Genomic DNA, 22993 nt, shown 5'->3' on the forward strand with positions numbered 1-22993 from the left:
CTGTGAAGATTGAGTTTAAATCATTTGTATCAAACRAAATACCACTTCTTTACTCCTTCCATCATCACACGCACACAGAGTCCAACTTCCACTTGCAGTAGTGTCTCTTCTTCTCGTTTTGCAGGATCCTGGGCCACCACCCCCTTCACCACTGGTTGGCCTTAAGCCTTTGCAGCTCTTGGAGATCAAAGCGAGGGGACGTTTTGGCTGCGTCTGGAAAGCTCAGCTGATGAATGATTACGTAGCAGTGAAAATCTTTCCAATTCAGGTGAGAAGAGCTTTGTGTTAGGTTCTTGCTAGTAGGGTTTCCTCACCAAAACTGAGATGCTCTCAGAGCCTCTGGAGGTGTTATTAACACTGTAACAAAGATATTTGTGGACTCTTCTGCCGGAGGGAAAAAGTTCAAGGACCCTCCCTCCTCTATATTTTTCCCTGTGTTCTCTCATTAGCAAATGTTTCCTGTAGTAGGTATTGCAAGCAGGGCAGATTTTGAAACCAGCAGTCGCATTTGAAATCTGCAGGGTATTTTAACTTCTCTCCAAATGTCAGTGTTGTTAAGAGTCCTGTGTTCGACTGCAATGCCCAAAGTGCACACAAAAGACCAAATCCTTAGCTTTGTGTGACTTGTCTGGGTAAATTGTAAATCCGGACCCAAACCTAACAGTTTACAGCTTACAAAGGCAGAGTCCCGGCGCTGTGAAAGCTAATTGCACGGGAGCATTTCTGTGAGCTTGTGTCTTCCATTCTGGGAAACCTTTGAACATTCCTGTCTCTCTAGGAATTAYGAATGGAAACAGGAAAGCAATCACAAATCAAGTGAATGAAGGAAGACTGAAACATCTCCACTATCTCCTTATTCATTAATTTTTCTCCTCATATTTGTTTTCTTGGCATTGCTAGAGGAGATTTGCACATCTTCTGTCCAAGCCAGCTGTGACCTACTACTAAATATTCAATAGAATCTAGATTAGATTATACGGTTTTAACTATTACATTTACAATGCAGATCTGGATGCTGTATGCACGGGTTTTATTCTTGCATGCCTTAGGAAATCTTGAGAAATCTTATTTCTCAATGATGTTGGGTTTAGATCGCCCACCCTACCGCTATGTGTTTTAGAAATATCTGAGGATGTTTTGGACAGGGGAGACTGAGAACAGCAGCTTCCAGTCTTTCTATAGCTTCTACCCTTTAGGAAAACAATCTCATTTTAAAGGGATGTATCACATCCTAACCCCTGAGAATGATATTAAGAGGAATGCGAGCAGCTCTGACTGAGCTGAAGGAAATGTTTGCTTTAAAAGGAAGTGTGGTCTTTGATGGTGCGTTTCTCCCTGCTTTAGGATAAACAATCTTGGCAGAGCGAGAGAGAGATTTTCAATACCCCTGGCATGAAGCATGAAAACCTTTTGCAGTTTATTGCAGCAGAGAAAAGAGGGACGAACCTAGAGACAGAACTGTGGCTGATCACAGCTTTCCAYGACAAGGTAACATGTCACTGACCATCCATTATGATCTGGCCAAAAAGCAGCAATGTTTGATATCTAATAGCATCCCCAAAGCTACTCCAAATCTCTGTCTCAACTCTTCTGGTGAGCCATCTTTCAGTGGAAGTGGAGAAGTGCTTCTGCTCCCCTGCTTCAAAGGCCCTTCCCTTAGCTTTTAAGGCTTTCCAGTACAAATATTGGACTAAGAAAGGTGGGACTCAGAGAGATAGGTGGCAGAAAAGGCCACCGTTCACGTACGCAGGAGTCATTGTCCTGTAATGCGTGCGGGGGGGCTGGTCGCAGACCACCATAGTCCTTACTCAGCCTTCGTAGATAGGCTTGGTGTTTACTTTTGAAGCTCAGGGCGTATCTCCATTTCATGGATTGCCTTAGTTATCAAACATAGCTAACACTTAAAATAAAACAAACACGCGCAAATCCAGGGCTGAGCCGGGAGTGCTATCCCTCTATTTAATCCAAGGTCTACTGGGTCAATCATTTCCACAGCCATCAATAGGATGCTTGATCTTCTTGCATGGAAGACTCTCCTGCTTTTTAGGCTAGATGAACTGCTCTGGTTTCTGGTGATACTTTGTGCATTCCTTGCCTCCCTCCTGTCCCCTGGCAAATCAGTAGACCTGAGACTCATTTTGGAAGTCCAGATACTCTCTGCAGCCCCTGGGAAAGGGCTGAGGGCTCAAAATGATTTTTTTTTTTTTTTTTTTTTTACTTTTGGTAGTAGCGATTCCTTTTTTCTCCCCTATCAAATCAAGGTTCAAATTTCTCAAGTGCTCATTACAATCATTTTCTAAACTGATGAGTTGGCACATCTGTCACTTTGGCGAGGTCTGTGATTAAGAATGTACCATGTCCTATTTCTCAGGGCTCTCTAACGGATTACCTGAAGGGGAATATTATCAGCTGGAATGAGCTCTGCCATGTTGCAGAAACGATGGCCCGTGGATTGTCCTACCTACACGAAGATGTCCCTTGGTGCAAGGGTGAAGGACACAAACCTGCTATTGCACACAGGTATAGCCTCTTTCAATAATGCTTTTCAAGTGCACTGGTCAAAAATTCATGACTTCTTTGCAATGAAGCTGCTGAACTGAGGAGGAAATTGTGCCTGCAGCAAGTCAGTGCRTTTTATCCCAACAAAGCCTATGCTAAGACATAATTCTTTTCATCCAGTTCTGGAATGATGAAGGGCAGGTAATCAGTATTTTGTCTGGGAAATAGTAAATAAGGTTGATAATGGTTTAGGGTAAATGTCTGAAGGGTTGGTGCTTCCCTCCACCGTTACCATGTGGTGGGAATGGGTTTAGAGTGCTGCCAAACCTCTGGTTAGTTCAGTTTGAAAGGSCTGTGCTCAATAAATCACATTATTACCCTTACATTTCTGTGGCCATACCGAGACTGGACTCTTCCAGAAGGATTTTAGACTTCACTGCACGTCTTTCCGTGGAGCTTTAGATCATTAGGAAAGAAATGGAGAAATAGAAAATGGCTGCTGTATATTTCTCATGGTAGTTTTGTAACGCTCAAATCTTGCCAGGGTGCTCGTGAGAGATGTTGGAGGAAGTGGTCTGTGCCTCCAAGAGCGCCCGCTTGAACTGCGCGGGGTGGCAGCACCGTGGGGACAGCTGGGATACAGGCGGATGGGGGTTATCRCATCCTCGCTGCAAGGAGACCTTGTTTGAGGCCCCTTCTCCTTCTCAGCAGTCCCACGTTGCTTGCCCTGAGCTAAAGGCGCGCTACTGAGCTGTTTGCTAGCGGCACAGCGGGAGGAGGGGTTTTCCAGCAGGATTTACGCGGGCTGCGTGGCTGCACGTGGTAAATCCGCAGCCCGGCTCCCCCCGCTCCCACTGTGCTTCATCTAGGAGGGACTTAAAACCCACGTCCAGCTGCAGCGGTTTGTGTCTTGCTGTCCGGCAAGATAATCTCCATTTTTGCCAGAGTGCCCCTGCCTCCAAACAGCCCCCCAAACCTTAAGGTTTCTGCGAAGCCCGGGCTGTTGAAAGAGCCCACAGCTGCTTTTGTGCTGCTCCTGGGGCTGACCCTGTGTCCRTGACATTTGTCCCCAGGAAATAAAGGCAGAGGTTTATATGGGGAAATTCCTGAGGGCGGGGGGACAGAGAAAGGCTCCCGAAAGGGTTTAAAGCAACCGATCATGCTCATTAGTGTCCCCATCCATTTAGCAAATGATAAAAGAGGGAGAACGCATCACTGGCATATGAAACCAGAAAATACCAACAGGAGAGGGAATTTCAGGAAGCAGCGGGTTTCCCGTGGATTACTCTGCTCTCCTTCCATTTTTTTTTCTCTATAAATCACCCATACTTTTTAAAGCTGGAGGATGTTCTTGAAGGGCTCAACGCAACACACTGGAAGATGCTTGACTTGCCAGGGACGGCTCCACGAGTCACTGCCGTACAGAGTTTCCGCTAACTCTGAAACARCAGTGGCACCTGGCATGAAAAGGAGGATTGAGGTTATAGGATCGCTTGTTGGTGCTCAAGTGCCCCCACGTGGAAGCTGAAGATAAAAACTCCAGTGCCTAGGTTGGATTCCCGGTTTTCATAGAGCACTCGCACTCTTCTCTAGTCTGCAGCATTATGCCGAAAGGGATATTATCTTCTTCTCAGGCTTTTGCAGTGCTCCTGCACAAAAAAGGAATGACTTTCCTTCAACAGTGACCCATTTTAGGATCTCTTCTAACATGCAGTGGTATCRGTGGGAATTTTTGTTGGTAGTGGTTGGATCAGGCTCTTTTCCCAAGCCCAGATGGTTGCGTTGCAGTTGACACTTGCCAGTTCTGGGTGGTTTGTGGAAGGATGGAGAGTGTGAAGAAATGGGGAAGCCTACGGAGATGGGGGGGAAAAAAGGGGGACGCACAAAGGAAAGTCTCTGCATTCTGTATCTGGTCAAGATGCAGCACCTAACTAACTGCTGCATGTCCAAGGTGCATTGYGGGTGACCAGGAGCAGCAAAGAGCCTATACAAAAATCCTGTCTTAGGTCTCACTTCCCTCTGGACTCGTGCCGTTCAGACGGACTGTCTCATGATTTCAGTGTGGTTCTTCTCCTAGCTGAGCCACTGTTCTACAAAAATCTCGTGTACAATCTGTACCAGAGCGTAATCCCCTAATGTTGACTGAGCAAAGTAGTTTATCTATGTCATTACATGATTGCTGCTTTTTTTAAGCCTGTGGGGAAACTGCTGGAGCATGGAACCGGCCAGTCTCTAAGACGACAAGTATTAGGTGAATGTGTTTTTATGTKTTACGGAGATAYACAGAAGTTTTGCAGATACTGCAARACTGCACTGTGTTCTTAGAAACCCTGTGTCCCATCAAGGTGGTGGAGACTGTTTTCTGCTGGAGTTCCCTAGCTGCATACRACTATCCAACTTCATGGCTGTACGATGGAATAACCCACTTCCCCCTTCTTAATCCTCACGCTGTAAATGTTCATCCTACATTCTTAGCTTGGCATGCTGCTGTGCTCTGGAAAAAAAAATTCTTTCCCCCCCCCCCTTTTTTTTGAAGCTAAGAATCAAGGGCAGGATGGCCCAGAATGATTTTGCATGTGGTGCTTTGAATTGGTTTTCTGGCATCTGAGGACACAGCGAGCAGCCCTGCTGTATGGTCCAGCAGTTTCTCTCTTCTCAAAGATTTTTGACAGGTCGCTCCAGTGYGGAACAATTGTATCTGCCCTCATTAATTATTTTGTGCAGGCCTGCAATGTCCTGCAATCAGCAGGGTCACTGAGTGAATTGATGATAGGGAAATTATAATGCTGAGCATACAGGACAATTGCCATCTGCTGTCTAAGGTCTATAATTTAATTATATTGCCAAACATTCCTTTTCAGATGAAAATGTGGGAAGCCCAGGGAGCAAGGCTTGACTGGTTAGGCATCCCAGGGTGTTCGTCCTCTGAGCCCCCTTCCTGGCTGCAGCAGCTCAGGCAGACCTACCTGAGCTGCCCCGAAACGAAACCTCTGTTGCRCAGGACTCTGACCTGATAGTCACCTTCAAGCACAGTCCCACCACCAATACTGAAAAGACTTTTGTCCATTGGGCAGTCTGATCATGACCCTCATCAAAGTGTGGATCCACCCCGTCCACTGCTCCTTTCCCACCCTCCAAACTCACTGAGGGAGACTGGTCTAGCAATTAAAACATAAGTGTAATAGATGACCATGGCAAAAGTCTGTTGAAGCATGTAGGCAGGGTCAACAGAGACCCACTGGCATCTGCTCTTTTTCAGGGAGGTCTGATTTGTAGGTGAGAGTAAAYGTCCTTGCTAGGATAAAGATCCTCGATGAATCCCCTTAACTGGGATTGCATTTGATATTGGGAGTAAGACATAGAAGTGTCTGGAGGTTCTGGTCTGCGGCTGGTGCTTACAGGAAGAAGCTCCTGGGGAACTCGACAGCAACGATGCCTTGCAGCGTCTGCTCCAGTTAAAAGCCACAACTGGCCATGTCAAAATTGTCGCTTCTTGATGAAGGCATAGTGTCATTTTTTCTCTGCGTTTTAAGCTCATTGTCTGGAAACGAGATGAATAATCTGGCTGTCCGGCCTGTCTCACGTGTGCATTTCCTCTGATWCGTCTCAGAGGGGATGTGCTGCAAGCGGAGGGGATGGGAAGGGATGTGGAGGTACCTTGCRGTGTGAAATATGGACGGTTACGCAGGGCACAGATGGGAAACTCCTCGGCCATCTATCTTGACATGTGGGTGTCTGCGGATGCAATGCCCCCTTTATATCACTCCCTGCTTTTGTCYGGACGATAATTTGCCTTGTGCTTGTGCTAACGCCTTGCCTTGCCTTTCCCAAGCTGTGCTTTCCTCTCCCTTTTTTGGCCCTATTTTGCACCCTTCCTGTGCTCTTTCGGCCCTGCGCGAGAGGCAGTGGGACCGCGGTGCTTCGAGGCCTGCCGGGCCGTGGGGGGAGGCAGCATCCGTTCGCCGGGGGCCCCTAAGCCTCTGAAGTGGCRCATTGCAATGCAAGTAGACACGTGCCGTGATGAACCCTCCCAAACTTGCTTCTYGGCTGTCCACAGGGACTTCAAGAGTAAAAATGTCTTGCTGAAGAATGATTTGACGGCAGTTCTAGCTGATTTTGGCCTTGCTGTACGGTTCGAACCTGGAAAACCTCCAGGGGACACTCACGGACAGGTAATCATTATTTTTAAAAATACCTTTTAAAAAATTGGGCTTGCCGCAGCTCTGTGCGTTGTGTGGGTAGTTTCCATAGATTGCAATCTAGAGCTTGGGAAATTGCAGGATGGTTGTTTTCTTCTTCCTTGTGTCATTCGCGAGGGAGGAAAATGCCTTTTTGTCTCTTATTAGCAATACAGGGAACATTACTGCAGAGAGTCRAACCTAGGGGATTGACGGCAGTGTGCAGTCCTGAGCTTCGCTACCCCGCGTACGAGCACGGCTTTCAGCCTTGGGAAGGCACCGGGCCGCGCTTCTGCCGAAAACCCGTCCTGCATGCTTGTGCAAACGTACCAGCACCTCTGTCCCTCGCACGTCTTTTCCCTGTACCACTTCTGTGCCTTCAGCTCTCTTCCACATACTGCATTTTCCATAAAAACAGGTGCTCAGGCATAAGCTCCGGTATCACTTTTATCTGCGAGAAGAGCAGAGCACTTTCTCCCACCGCTCCCATCTGCTGTGCAGTGCTGCATGGTGTGGAGGTGGAGCCCTGCCTGACCCCGGGAAACAAGCAGCTTATTCCCTGAAACATGGGATTTGATTCTTCTTTATTGTCTTACTATTAAATATTAATACTCGTAAAATTATTCAATTATTTTTAAGAATTCAGCAACTGCAGCTGCTTGGGTGACCTTTAGCGACAGTAAATCTTGCACGCTGGCTGTGCGCTGCGTAAAACATTTACTACATTTTTATTCTTAATTTTCTGCTTTTAACTTTCAGCGAGCAACCCCTTGTTCTGTTACTGTGCCRTGGGGGTAAAGCAAGGCCAGCCATTGCCTTTTGGGCACCTCCTGACTTTTTCTCTGACTTTCCAGCTCAAATACGGTCTCTCTTTTCATCTTTGCCCCAGAAGGAGTCGATGCCTTTGCAGATTAGCCATCTACAGCTTTTCCTCATTTTTGTCACCTTTYTTTGGTCTTTTCCAGCACTTTTCACGCCTTGTCATGCCCAGGCTTCCCCCAGCCCCACTTCTTCGGGTACTAGCATGATCAGATGAGAATTCCCTCGCGGACAACATTAAAAGGCATTTCCATTCTCACATTGAAAAGGTGCTTTTCYGTTGCCCTGCTCTCTAATCCATGCTACAGTACAGGCTGTAATGGTACCACACACATAACCACAAGTATCTGAGGAGCTCAGTGTGGCTCTACCTGTACTAAAAACAGCAAGATAAGCAGTATAAGGGGGACGGAACTATTCCCTCAAGGTGAGAGTGATCTTTWCCAAAAACAGATGATGGCAGGCCAGGGTAGGTGGGCAGGACAGTGTCCATGTATTACAAGTCGTGTGGATGCGGGAGAACAGTTTAATCCAAGACTGTCAAACACTTTTTCTTACCATTTCAGGATACATTAATTTTTTKGGGGGTGTTTAGCAAAAGGGAATTGAACTTTCAGCAAGTTCAATTGACTCTGACTTGACCTTAGGGTGTTTTCCGTGTCTCCAAAGATAGCATTTTCACATGCAGCGTGTGCTGCTRTAGCAAGATGCTGTGGAAAGTGTAGAAGACAGAATTGAATCCGTACTCATCTTGCATCACTGCATTTAAATTAGACCTGTAGTGTACACTGAATGAATATCACACACAAAGCCATCCACCTAGGTTTTTTCCTTCAGGTAGCTTGTTGAGACTCAAGTAATCTTAATGAGAAATGGTGTCAGAAAAAGCAGACCCCTTTTCCYTGTTTTCTGAGGTAAGTGCAAATTTAGCAGGAGTAGCCTTAAGGCTAATGGAAACAGCTGTCACTCATCTCTAACCAGTGGAGGCTGACGRGCCCAAATGGAATTTAACTTGAGTCATTTTTTTCTCCATAGGTGGGAACAAGGAGGTATATGGCTCCAGAAGTGTTAGAGGGAGCAATCAACTTCCAACGAGACGCCTTCCTAAGAATAGACATGTATGCAATGGGACTGGTGTTGTGGGAATTAGTCTCCAGATGTAGAGCAGTTGACGGTAAGAATAAAGATCTCTTCCCTGTGGAGGGCTCTGTTTCAGCATGGTTTATTGGTCCAGAGAATGAGCCTGGTTTTGTAAAAAAGAAAAAAAAAATCAATGAGGTATTTTCATTAAGCAGCTAACGTGTCTTTTGTTTGCTTGTTTTTTAACATAAACTGTCTTTCTCTGTGGTTAAAAATCTTCGTAGTGTTCAGATCTCAAAGTGCTTTTAATGGCGTTCCAGTTACATTGCAAATTGTTTGAGAATTCAGGGAGGGAAAGAGAGGGCAATTCCTCCATCAACAGTGGCTTTCCTTCAGTCCCAAACACCCACTGTGCTGCTCTCAGTGGTACTCTGTGTTTTTGCTCATGCCCTAGGCAGGCTTTCAGCTCCAGAGAAGAGCAGTCTGAGGTTAGCTGTTGCACYGTGCCTTTGTAGGACAGTACTGGAGCCCAAATAGAAAGACCAGARGTGAAGCACCACAGTAAAATAAAAACTGTAGGGCTGGAAGGATCTTCCTGGCTCAGCAAGTCCACTTACCTGCTATCATAAGTCTCATTATGTCTTAATCTTTGTCATTTGCTGATCAAGCCCTCCCTCAGCAGCAGGCTGGGCTCCTAGTTTCATCTGCACCTTTGGAGAATCTCACKTTCTCCTGAGTGGGCCAGAAGAACAAACTTTCTTGGAGTCCTCTTTCTCAGGGTGTTTTCTCTTACAATAATGCTTCAAAATGGGGCACCTTTTCTCCTGTTGACGAAATGCTATCTCCAAATATCCCGTCTGCTCTCTGGTGACATCTGTGCCATTTGCAGGACCTTGCCCCTGGTCAGGGAAGCAATCACTTTGTTCTATTAGCTCCAAGGCTGCCAGCTCCAACTTCTCTCTTCTTGTGTGGACATGGGTGTTACGGACTGACGATCAAGTTCATAGATTCCCTTCCCTGGACTTCAAATCTATTTCAGTAGTATTGAAATAGCACTGAGGAGCTTAATTACAACTGAGATGTCTGTGTAGGTGTGTGGTAAGAGAAAGTCTTTTCCTTAAAAAGTTTCTAACTAGATAAAATGCCAAAGGAGCAGGGAGATAGTGGCCCAAAGCATTGAAACAGTGTTATTGTAGAGTGTTCTGCAGGCCTCAGTTAGAGGTGGGAATAATCTCCTCTCTGTTGAGGCCCCCTAAAAAATTCAGATTTTTACCTGTCTTGTTTTTGGTCATCTTCTCAGGAAGCAGCTGATGCTCTCAAAGTATCTTATACAACACCTTTAAATCAGAGGGAGAACTTCCTATGGGTTGAGGGGGAATTATATTGAACCTTATCTGCACTTTTAGTTCAAAGTGATGAATCACATCACCTTATTTAACAGTTCTGCTCCATGTTTGTGGTCACACTCATGGCTTCAGTGACAAATAGTTCTTGTCCTGATGTGTGAGCTGGCAGGCAGTGACTGTGACTCCAGAAACAGTGCTTGGACTAAATTCCAGTTGCAGGATGGTGGGCGAGTACAGCTGTAGCTAACAGCAGATTTGGCTTGGAGATCCTTGCACTGGGTCTTCAAAGAGAGGTATAATCTTGTTTCACTAAATCCATGTGGAATTGTGAGGCCAAAACATGTTTTTAGGGCTTGTTTTGGAAGAGGAGAGAGGGTTAAGACAATGCTTGCAAAATGAAGATATTTCTGATGAGATTCAGATAAAGATAACCTAAATTTTGTGCATCTACATCAAGTTGTCTGTCTGTGTGCCAAGTGCCTAAGCCCTAAGGCAGCAGAGATCTGAGCACGTCACCGAAAGGTGACCCTGAAAAGGGTGAGCTGAATTGCTCTCCAGACTCCACTGACTAGATCTGGAATGGGAAATTGGGCGTCTAAATTTCAAAGTGTCAGAAACTGGCTTTCCAGAGCTAATTTCCTGGATTTCCATCATTGCTATAGGAGTCATTGCAGAGGCTCCATAATGGTAGTGCCCTCAAAATTTCCCACCATGTCTGTAGACCTCTGAATTCCCTCCCTTGACCTGGTTGCTTGTGAGTGTGAGRAGGTTAATCACTGCAGCTGCTTACAGCTTGGGTTCCAGTCTGAGGAGGTGGAAAGGAAGGTCATGAGTCTTCTTGTGCCATCCGATGGAATAAATGCTTCCATTTGTTTCAGTGACTGGCACACAAAAAAATGATATGCTGTTTTAGTAATTTTTCAGAGTACATAAATATCACGTTCCTGATGTCATGGTTCATGACCAGATAAAGTGGTTGTCTCTTTTATTTTAGTTTGGAAAGGTCCACTTGAAAAATCTCCAGTCTGGAAAGAGGTTACTGAGAAACCATTCATAATGCCGGGGAGGGTCCTGAGAAAACCCATCAGTTAGGTTGGGCTGCTGTTTGAGTGCATCTAAGCGTTACAGAAGGCCAAATGACGTTTCAATAAGCAGAAGTTATTGCTATAGTCTGGAGCCTGCACTGATGCTCCAACAGTTTTTTCGTTCTTGTGGCCCAGAGCAATTCACATCCGTAACTGGTTTAACGAAAGCATTCAGGAATCGTTTTGTGCTTACGAACCGGGAGCAGTCAGTGCACAACCACTGTTAGGGTACTTGGGGCAGTGAGTGCAGCAACCAGGATCACATGTCTCAGCTGTGACTGTGCTGACTTAAATCTATGAACACGGCAAAGCACAAAAGAAGAAATTACAAGTGTGTTACATGTGCTTGACCTTGATAGTCAGGGACTAAAATGAAATTATGCTCAGACCAAAACCTTTCTCTAGGATATTGTGTGTTGAATTGGTATGCTAAAATGGGAGGAGGTAGAGTTGATTTGCTGCTTCTAGGAGAGAGGTGGAAGCGGGAGTCCTGGGTGACAGTTCAGCTTCATCCCTCCCTGCGGTGGAAAACACACGGCCAGACACCCGGCAACGTCTGTTGTGCAGGAAGAATGTAAATCACATTTGTCTAAAAGGACATGTGAACTGTGCTCCGTGTTGGGCTTTGCTGTGGTGGGTTTTGGTTGCTATGGAGCCGCGGCTCGTGCACAATGAAGGCATGCCTGCTCGGCGGAAGCCTTTTCCCTACTAACGYGGTTCTCCCCGTGCATCTTAGGTCCAGTGGATGAATATATGCTGCCTTTTGAAGAAGAAATAGGTCAGCACCCATCCCTGGAGGACCTGCAGGAAGTGGTGGTTCACAAGAAGATGCGCCCCGTGTTCAAGGATCATTGGCTGAAACACCCTGTACGTCCCTTTCCGTTAATAGCTGAAAATGTTTGCCTCCTTGGCTGGGACTAGAAATGCGGTTACGCGTCAGATGTTAACTTCAAAAGGAGAAAAATAACAGGGAAATTATCTTCCAGCAATTTGGCAGGATTGTGTTGCCTCGAGGCAGAAACTAAACTGCAGGTGAACTTCACTTCCACAGTCCAGCGGGATTAATTTTGTCAAGTCTGGAGCRATCGTAATTAATTGCGTGGTGGCAGTACTGGAGCGCTTGGCCCTGGTGGCTGGTCCTACGCTCCCGTGGCCGTCCTGGCAGAGYGCTTGTCCATCAGGGCCACAAAATGAAGGGTTGAATGACACTTTCGTGTTTTTCCCCGTGGTTTTTCCCTTCTTTAGATTGTAAAGCAGCTGATTAAAATCAGTCCGTGGCAGTGGACATGGAGCTTGTTGTAATGTATTACGCACTCGCTTAGTAGGGCTCAAATAGTATGATGAAGGAATGGAAAATAATCTTTTGTTAAGAAAGGGCAAATGATCCATGGTGTTGGTGATATGTTCCTCACGAGCTAAACGCTACGCAAGGCGTGAGCAATTTGGGGGCGAAAAATTAATTAGGTGTGAAGGCAAACGGACAATGAAGTAAAACACAGCGTGGGTTTCCCAGAGGCAGATCGTATCAGACTAGCATTTTTAATGAAAGAGCTGATCTTTTAGCCTGGGGAATTAAGCAGGTCATGAAATCTCTCAGGGCTTCAGTAAGAAGCTAAATGCCTCTACTTTGATCAAACTGCCACGGTTTGGCCTGGACTCATCGTCTGGAAGTTGGGGACAGTGGTTGATTGTGGGGTGACTGTCCTGAGTTTTGTATAAGCAGAGTTCAAATAAGAGCCGCGCTCTTCCAGCGGGATTTTATGAGTTATTTTGGAGATATCTGCAGAAGTGAGGTGCTGCATTGTAAACAAAATAACAGTTTTATAGCAGCTGATACAATACTGCCAGCTTTTACGGTTTTATCATGAGAATCATAAGACTTGATGACTTGTCTTTTAAAGATTTAACAGCTGAATCGTGTGCTATACTTTGATTTAAAAAAAAGTGTGTTTTGTCTCTAGAAAAAGCTGGATGTGACCAAACCATAAACCAGAAGCTTTAAAAAAAATCTTACTATAAAAACACACGCATTTAAAGTCATTTTTAAGGCCAAGCTCATGATATTTTGCGCACCTGGGCCCGGCAGTATCTGAGGTAGAAGCGGCAGAAGCTGCACTGCGCATCCTTCCTTAGAGAAAACGCCCTTGGCTTTCCTTGSGTGGGCTAAAGCTGTGCTTTCTTCCCCGTGCGCCGTGAGATAAATCCTCCCACCGCGAGCGGGGCCGTGCTGACGGTGTTTTCTCCTCCTCGTTCTCCCCAGGGCTTGGCACAGCTCTGCGTTACCATCGAAGAGTGCTGGGACCACGACGCGGAGGCTCGGCTCTCGGCGGGCTGCGTCGAGGAGCGCATTTCGCAAATCCGCAAATCCGTAAACGGCACTACCTCGGACTGCCTCGTTTCCATCGTGACGTCCGTCACCAACGTGGACTTGCCGCCCAAAGAGTCTAGTATCTAAGTCCTGGTTCGCTTTTGTCTTTCCAGACTCAGTGGATTTAAAAAAAAAAAAAAAGAAAAAAAGAAAAAGGTTAAACAGAAAAAACACAAAAAACAAAAATCCAACAAACACATGAATGCAGCTGCTATTTTATCTTGACTTTTTATTATTATTGTTATTATTATTATTATTATTTTTTTTGGATTGGATCAATTTTACCAGCACATTGCTCTACTGTATTAAAAAATGGACATTTCAGCAAGCATTCAGGTGCCGACTAATGAATGCAGAAAAGGTGCAGGTACCTCAGAACCTCAACAAACTCACTTCATTTTTTTTTTTCTTTTTAAATCAGTTTTCTCGGTTTCTCTTTATTGGTCTGTCTTCTAAGCAGAGCATCCGTGATGTAAAGGAAAACCGCCTACCATCTTAGAAAACGCAATGCTGCAAACTTTGGAGGAAACTCAAGACTGTTACATAAGATTACGCCTTCCTCAGAAGGATTTTTTTTCCCCCATTTTGGTTTGTTTGGGGGTTTGGCTTTGTTTTCTTTCTTTTCTTTCTTTTTTTTTTTTTTTTTTTTTTTTTTTTTAAGAAGTGAGCTTCAAAAAAAAAACAGCAGATGTGTCTTTTACGGATCTAACGGGTGTCATTGTAACATGGGAAAAAAAAAAAAGTAACCGGGCGGAGAATGTTAATTCTTTGATGGTAGAATTGAAGGGGGGAGCTTAGCGTAGGGGTGGGGAGAGCGACGTTGGACTTGGCAGCATTTGGAGAAACATCATTTGCTATGGAGCTACTTCTCAGGTAACCATTAGATGAGGGGAAGGACATTTCTGGGCAGAGTATTAATGGCTGCAGCGTATGGAGAAAGCCGAGTTAAAGAGCCCGGGGTGGTCAGCAAGGCACTGGGTCTGTCGCTCGGGCCGGGGTGGTAAAAGAGCAAGGCAGAGCCGTCGTTACCTTTTATTTTTCGACTCCCGGTAGTAAGGAGAAGGATGCTTTTTAAGCGGCGTAATTGAAAGAGGTCCTCGGAAGCGCTTTGGCAAAATACGGGAGGATTGCCAACTTTTTGCATCTCGCTCGAGACAGGAATCAGTTCAGGAAATTCGGCTGTGGGGTCGATTAGCTGTCAGCCTGAGCTACCAGTGCAGACGGGGGGAAAAGGAAAAGCATGAAAACGAGCTCTATTAAACCTGGGTGGGGGGGTGGTTTGGTTTGGTTTGTTTTTTTTCTCTTTTTACTTTGATTTGGAGGAGGGTGAAGGTACCTGAACCGGTGGCGGATGGCTCCCGTAGCACCCGCGAAGCCCGTGGCAGCGGCGTGTTTCCTCCAGCGTCCTTCAAACCGGTTTCTTTAATGCTGCTTTCTCCTTACTCTGTGACTAAGCTCTTTTGTCTTAAAGTGGTGCATATTCAAAAATACCGTTACTCTATTATGCCATAAACTTGCTCTAGTCAGTGAATGTTCCTAATGCTGCTGATTCAACATTTAAATATTTTTTTAATTTGCAAAACATGCAATGTTTAAAAAAGAAAAAAAAAACAAAAAAAATGCACACACGCACGCGCACACACACACACACACGTTACGTGGCTTCCGAGGTTTAAACTGAAAAAAAAAATTAAAAACTTCATGACCACAGACCACCTCAAACCAGAAATACCTCAGAATTTTCTACTTGTATGAGTTTTATTATATATTTTGTTAGTTGTGTTGTCTTGTAGTAAGTATATTTTAATGTAAGTTGGCTTTTATGACAAGGGAGTTTTAAAAAAAGAAAAAAAAAGAAAAAAAGTTCCAAAATCTTTTAGGAAGTGCTACCATTTTTTGTTTGTTTGTTTTATAAAGCACCATTGTAAATAACTGTATACAGTTGTAGAATAACTGCCTGTATAAGGTACCTGGGCATTATTCACTCTTATTTGTGAAGGCTGTTTCCATTCTGTGTTTTTTATTTTTTTATTTTTTGGTCTGTTTTAGTGAAAGGACAGTACATCTTTTTATTACTTTTTTTTTGGGGGGGGGACTTTGACTATAACATGAATTCTGTGTCTTGGTAGATTAATGCAGTTATGCCCATTGGATTGCCAAAACTTCTAAATTCTTCTTTATATTAAGCTAAAATGCAGTCCTGAACTAATCATCCTATAACAAAAGTGTTAAAAATCTGAATTATATAATCAAATTGGACTCCTTGTCACTGTCAAATTGTCAGTGTGGGCCCTTGCACAGATGTAATTTATTAAGCAAGAAAAATTACTAATTGGAGAAAATATTTAAAAATTCAAATATATTTCTTGAAAATTATAGCTTTAAAACATAGAGTTCGCAAAKGAGGACATGGTCCTTTATCTTGAAGAGACATTAATTGCCTTAATTTGTCTATCTGAATAAAGTCTTAAACTATTCTTTCAAGTTACTGAATGTATATTGCATATTAGGATGTACACCCATGTAATGCTATTTTTCTGGGTAGGTTTGGAATTTTTTGTTCCTTACTGTGATTCTGTTTGGAAAACGTTGTCAAAAACCAGACAAAATGATACCATTGTAACCCGGCCGATGTCCCTGCTAGGGGTTGACATCTTCAGTTCTGATGCTGCAGCAGACCTATGCTTACCATTAAGCGTGCAGGTAGCTCTCTGGATGTCATGACACTAGGCACTCGCTTAATATTAAGCATAGTCACAGATGTTAGCAGGATCACTGTTTTCCTTTGACCTTCTAATACATTTCTGCACTGAGATTTATATAAAAATGTGACTTATGTTTTGGAAGAGAAGTGATGTAAGGGTCGGGGTGGAGTCTAGAGCAGAATTAAGATTGAATGAATAGTTGTTTCTAGGTGTGTTTGCTCCCATTTCTGGGAAATGGGAGCCAGTTCGTATTGCTGCAGAAAGAAAAAAGCTGTACTGTCTTTGAACTGTTATCTGTTTGCTGTTCTGGATTTTTTCCTTCAGCATTATATATAATGGCTAAAACAGGCTTATTACAGCAGTTGCTTTTTTATCCTGATTTCTTTAAGAAGCTTTAAAGTATTTATTGAAAGTGCCATATAATTTTAATAGCCTATTGGGCAGTCTCTTAAATCTTCTCTTTTGAGAAAGCATAAACAAAAATTCTCACATGTAGCTTATCTTACTGCGGGGAACTGTAAGAATCTACAATTTTTGACCAAAAGTTGATTGTAAAGTATTACCATCTTCCCTGGTGTAATGGTTCCTTATAGATCATCTTGTCAGCATGATTTAGAAACTGATTTTAAAAGAATTTCCAAAATGCATGTGTGCTCAGTTGCAGATTTTAAAGGTATCTTGGTATATGTATCTTGCTATTGCAGCAGCGAAGGAAATCCTGAACTCATGTTTGTTTAAAAATTTGTACAAGTTTAACTAAAGCTGTTTTTTTTTTTTAAAAAAAAATGTATTTATTTTATTAATGCAGACAAGTGCTGATGAACTTACTGGTCTTTAGACACTTGAGCTGTCAAGCAAGTTGTTTCCTCGTTGCTACTGTAGCATTTGAACTCTCATTGACAACATCGTTTTGGTTTTGTTTGGCATTGTAGAGGCTTTTTCCAAGTCGGCAATAAGGCACATCCACAGGTGTAGCTGTAATAAGCGATTTTGACTCTTTTCCTCTTAACACTCCCTTGAATATGATGGGCACAACATATATTATGTTATTTCCTAAGCACTAAATTTCACTTCACATTCAGACTCGGAAGAAGTAGCTCTTCAAAAACTTTGTGGCAGAATTTTATTGTTGACCTTCCTCTCTTACATGGCAATTCTTAGGTATACATTAGTCTTGAATATCCAGGGTGGCTCAGTGAGTGGTAACATTCTCCCTGACTTCAGCAGCCAGGATTCCCCGCTTTCCCGTGGGACTCCCTTTATGCACYGGCCGAGCGGGTTTCCTAGGTGTAGGAATTCTGAGCTCATGTYTTGAGACTGGAAATACCACAGAAGCTAAAATTGCTTTTTTTGAGGCCTTGGAGGTGTGACTTACTTAATGCAATTACATTAGTACAGCAAGGCTAGAAAGTGTATATGGCTTATTTGAAATATAGGTGCCTTTTGTAAGAAAAGGCTCTAAACCAGTTATTGTTAAGTGGTACCTGGCTTATTCATTCTGATTAAGGGTTTTATCTAATCCTAATCATAAATTTTTCTCTATTTTAGTCGGAAGAAATGCATGGTTTTCTTCTGCCTCATATTCTCTAGCTGAAATTCCATTACAGAATAAATTATGCTAGATAAGAGTTACACCTATGGAAATGCCATGATCTTTTGTGTGTATGTTTGCTTCAAAGAGATGGTACATGAGTGCCCACCAGTAGCTCAACAGCAATTACTTGGGTGTCCAGCTTCAATYCTGTTTCCACTGGAGTTGCTTCTTTCAGTGGAAGCAGTTCTGGGCCCATTCAGTGCAAAGCTGCTGGTGGGTATTTCCAAGCTGGTAGGGTCAGGCCTTTGCCATTAAGAATATTGATTCCCCTTAAGATCTCAGCGTAGAAACTGAAGAATACACGTTTAATTCCTCTTGTGCTAGTTTCTAGGCAGACTGTCAGAATTTACCCTGTTTTGCAGGAGAACGATCTGGGTTTCACTTAGTATGGAAGAAACTCAYTGCAGAGGAGGTTGCAACAGTGCTGTTGTTACAGTCCTCTTCATGCCACACTCCGCTTGAGAAGTTGCTGAGAGGGAAGCGTCCTGCTAACTATATCACTTTTACATAYAGAATATTGTTTGGTAACATTGTAAATAAAAATAGACTATATAATAGAGGAAAATAAGGACATTTGACTTTTTTACTTTTGGAAAAAAAATATATATTTTAGTTACATATACAAACAGAAATTCTACATTGTGTGAGAATTCTTTTATACCACAAATTATTTTTGTAATGTCTAATATGTTTCTGCAGGGAAAAGGGAGAAAGGTCTGTGTACGCACAGCAAAAAGATAAATATATATATATATATAATGTTTAAATTAAGTGTGCACTACATCGGAGTATAGAGGATAGAACAAGTTTAGCCTGAAACCAGTTTGAGGAGCAAGTTTGGATGTACTTGGGCATGCTCGGAGGGTGGCACTGAGTATATATTTAATAGGTTATCTTGCATGTCACATCCCTTCTGCTAAAGATGCTTATTGCTGTTCWATGACCATCTTCAGCTTAACCAGAAAGAGGTTTTTTTCATCTRTCCATGCAAAAATCCATGTGTGAGCAGTGTATCTTTTGGCAAACGCTGTGATGCTGCAGTGAGCTGTGAAGTCAGCGTGTGGAAGATTTACTGAGACCAAATAGCTGGGCTGATCTAGCTCGCTGCCGTATCCGTTAACAGCAGCTGCGCCTGCTGCATTGACAATATGATCTGTAAGGAGCTGTTGCCAGAGGAATCCTGATAAAAACCAATTCCTAGAAGTTCCTTGTTTCTGAACTGATACAGATAGTTAGACTTCACCAGAATGCAAAGACACGTGCTTTGTGTTTCCAACGTCAAATTTGACTGTGTGGGTCAGAGGCACTAAAGAAAAGGAGCACTGTCATGGTCAAATTCATATTTAGAAAAAGAGCATTCCTAATTTGTCTAACTAATCCAAAATATTCTGCAAGTAGTAAAGGAAAAAAAAAAAAGCTTAAAATGATTTCTCTTCACTTAGGCTAACTCTTCCCATTGGACCTAAAWTGCATTCTGTTTTTTTGATTTTTGTTCCCTCGATAGCACAGTGCCGGTGGGGTAAAACAATAATGAAAACAGCTTAAAACCAAACAATAAATATTGAATGATTAAAGCAGTTTGACAGTGCACCTTTTGAAATTAGTGCTTGAACAACATGGAGCAGTCTCCTGCAACTGCCGAATCCTGCTTCTGTGTCCTTGGGGAGGTCCTGGTGCTGTGGGCGTCAGGGGAGACCTGCAGGCTACTTCGGAGGGACCCCAAGCGCTTGGGTGCTCCAGGAGCACTTCCTAAACACACCTGCTCAATACCTTCACTTACTTGCACGGGACTTCTTTGTCTAAAACTCTGGTTTTAGGGTAAAACTCTGTTCCCTGACTRAAGTAATAACCTGTCGAATAGGAGTAATCTTTTTTGCCAGGACGCTTCCACAGAAAGAGCTCGTACTTACGTCCATCCAGCTGTTCTGAAATGTAATGCTATTCTGTTGTGCCTTTATTTTTCCATGTAAAAGCAACTGCTGTAAGCTTTTTTTCCCCCCTTTTATTAGTTTTTTCTGTCTGAAAAAACGCTTTTCATTGCCCAGCTGTTATTTCTGGATGCAGTCTGTGATCCAGGTATTTCAAGAACCAATTACCTCAACCTCATGTTAAACAGTGTTGCTATCTGGATTCTCCTTGATACTACAATATTGTAACATACACAAACAGGAACCTTGCTATATGTCGGTGTTTATATATATATGTGTGTATATATATATATACACACACACACACACACACATACATGTGTGTGTATATATATTTTTTATATATATATATATATAAAAAAAATGGAAAGCGATCCCCAAGGACTGAAGGAAAAAAGCAAACTTTTTTGTTTTCCAACACTGAAACCAAAAGGGCTTCTCTGAAGCTCTATAATGGCATTGTGCTGGATATATATATATAAATATATATATCGAGAGTGGTTTTTTTTTTTTGAAAAGTGCTTCCTTTGTTATCCTTTTAATTTCAGTATTTGAATGGGACAGATGATGTTATTAAAACACTGTTTCTTCATTTTGAGGCCCATTTTGAAGCAGAGGCCTCTTACTCTTTCCAGTTGTTAAAAAAAACACAAACATAAATTCAGTATATAACATTCCAGTAAGGTTATTATTGCAGAACCTTGATATATTCTGGGAAGATTTCATTAGCTTTTGTTTTTTGTGACAAGGAAAGCATTGGCCATGTTTTATTCAACTTTTCTGCTATTTTAAGGAACTAAAGTTTAACCAGTAACCAGCATTGTCAATTAAAATCCTAATTCAGTAGTCACTGGCATCTCTGGATTGCCACCCGTTAAAAAAAAAAAGAAAAAAAAAAAAGAAAAAAGAGCAAAAACCCAAACATGACTGAGGAAGAGGAGGAGGAGGTGTTGCATAGCCCTGAACACGGAGTAAACACCGTAACAACTTTCTGGATAGCAGAAAACATGTTGACAAGGGCTATAACATATCTGGCCCTTTATCCAACTGCCTTCTCCTTTCCAGATACCTGGGGTTTTTGTTGTTGTTTTTATTTATCCATATAGCTGATGCAACGGTACAGTTTGCATTTTACTTGGACAAAGTAGTAACTCTCCAATCCAAAGAGTAATTAATTTAAAGACAAGWTATTATTTTTCTTCCCCATTTTTTTTCCCAGAAGTGTCAAATGTTTCTATGGCTCTCGATGGTTGATGATTATCTTTGGTAAATCACTTTAGAGAAGCATTAAAATCTCCCAGRAGGAGGCATTTTGCAATGCTGCTGGCCTTCCAATGGAATAACTATGATGCAAAAGTAGATCTGTGGGTGGATCAGAATTAAGGGAGGTGGTTACTGCAAACTAAGTAACATTCTTGACCTCTATTCTATGCCATAAGTCCGCACAATGCCATTGTCAACCTGCTCAAACTATCTGCTTATGAATTCTGCATGATCCTCATGATAGAGTTGAAAGCCTGATYTTTCACCTGTTAATATTTTCACATACGTCCTTAAGTTTGACAAATTTTATACTATAAAGTTGACCTGACTACAGTTTGATGTCAATTCTTGTGGAAAGAGCTTTCTGCATGTAACATTAGACACATACAGTTAAACAACACAGCATAGTACAAAACTCACAAGAAAATGTTTTGGCACCAGCAGAAAGAAATCTCACCCTAGCCATTTGTCATTTAAACCATCATATTGTAAGTTTTACCAGCTACTTCTAAATTTGTGCTTTATTTAAAGAAATAAAATAAAAATCCTAAGACTTGTCTAGCGTAGTGAAATATGTGTATATCAGTTTTAGGATAAATAGCTAAGTCTTATTACGCTGTGTTACTTAACTTGTATATATATAGAGTATACATAAGAGTTTGCAGTAACCTGTTTCTCCAGGACTTCCAGTTTGAATGGATTTAAACTCAAACTATGAGATTAAGTAAATGATTTAGAAGATTGCAGAAGTAAACGGTGTAAATTACAGGAAGCTCTATCAGATGGTGAAATAATTTTTAAAGAGTCTTTTGGTCCTTGGCTCAAATTCAATAAGTACTGTTTGTATACCAAGATATGTGAAATGTAAATGTTGTAGGTTATATTTCACTCTTGTAGCTATAAAAATGTAGAACAGAGATAGCTTGTACTACTGAGTTAACAAAAGTTATACTAAAGTATCCTGTTAAAGAAAAAGTATACAGAGTTAAGCTCGTTGCTGTAACCCCTTTTGGATTGAAGTGTGCTAATTTTTTTTTTATACATATATATATAATATATATATAYACACACACRTGTGTGTATGTATGTATACATATATATATACACACACACATACATATATATAAAATGGCCTAATGCAGACATCTATTGTATTGCAGTTACAAAATGAAGACATTTTGGAAAGAACATTGTATCATAGTTCATGAATTTGCAGTGGATCTTTGTTCCTTTTTACTGTGGTATTTTAGAAATGAGTCTCAAGTTTGAAATTAGATCTGCCAAGTTGGAGTTTTGCTGCTTCAGCTTTGCACTGGGTGTCCGAATAAACCAGTATGAATGTAGTATTTGCCCTGTGTGAAGCAGCGACACCCCGACAGATAGGAWGAAAAAAAAATTAGAAAGAACTATTTCAAGTTTATCTTTTTGTATATGAAAATAAACAATAAATTACAAATAATCGYTTCTCTTGTTGGTGTGACGTTAAAAATTGTTTTATCGTCTAGGGATCTACCTGGAGCATTCGCTTTTTACAGAAGGGCATTTTGGTGTTTTAATGGCATCTCTGATATCCAGTAAAATCCCTGCAGAGGCCAAAYGGGAATGTGAAGCAGAGCAGTAAAGAAAGGGTTGAATGCTCGCGCTTTCGGCACGGCCAGGCGGCCCGGGGTGCTCGGCTGCGAGCCGGCAGCCCGCGGGGAGGCGATGGCACAGCCGGGCCATCCGCCCGTCGCTTCCCATGGCTGAACAGGCCACTTTTTTCCCTGAAAAAAAAAGAAAATAATAATAATAATAAAAAAAAATAGCCCCCAAGCACAGCTTTTGCTGAAGTTATTTGATGCTAGATAGGGAGCCCAAGGGGCAGACYCAAGTGCGGTCAAAATGGATGCTCACGTTGCTTGGGCACCTGCGGAGGAGGAGGAGAAAAAAATATGGTGGTGGTGTGTTTTCTGATTAAGATGTGAATAAAACGTTGGGTAAAACAAAGCCAGCCGCACACTTTTTGATCTCAACTTTTCACAGACGTCGGGAAAAAACCCCGCTCGTTTCGCGCCCGCCGCCTCCCTCCCGCGGCAGCGCGGAGGCGCCGCCCGTCATGGCGGCGGGGCCGGCAGGGGGCGCCGCGGCG

The 22993-nt window shown here is 42.7% G+C and overlaps 1 protein-coding gene across 1 annotated transcript in view; it reads left to right on the forward strand.

Annotated features, from left to right (window-relative positions):
- The window catches only part of ACVR2B (activin A receptor type 2B), a 133306-nt gene extending 110975 nt beyond the window's left edge, over positions 1 to 22331 (forward strand). Inside the window, exons 6-12 of the mRNA XM_085316419.1 lie at positions 125 to 268; positions 1345 to 1488; positions 2372 to 2520; positions 6557 to 6671; positions 8532 to 8670; positions 11744 to 11874; positions 13268 to 22331. Coding sequence (XP_085172545.1) covers positions 125 to 268; positions 1345 to 1488; positions 2372 to 2520; positions 6557 to 6671; positions 8532 to 8670; positions 11744 to 11874; positions 13268 to 13462 — 1017 coding nt within the window. The 3' untranslated portion in view covers positions 13463 to 22331. The remainder of the gene's footprint in view (positions 1 to 124; positions 269 to 1344; positions 1489 to 2371; positions 2521 to 6556; positions 6672 to 8531; positions 8671 to 11743; positions 11875 to 13267) is intronic.
- The last annotated feature ends 662 nt before the right edge of the window (positions 22332 to 22993 follow it).

Source organism: Rhea americana, unplaced genomic scaffold, assembly GCF_003343005.1.
Source record: "Rhea americana isolate MKP2758 unplaced genomic scaffold, rheAme1 scaffold_47, whole genome shotgun sequence".
Lineage (NCBI taxonomy): Eukaryota > Metazoa > Chordata > Aves > Rheiformes > Rheidae > Rhea > Rhea americana.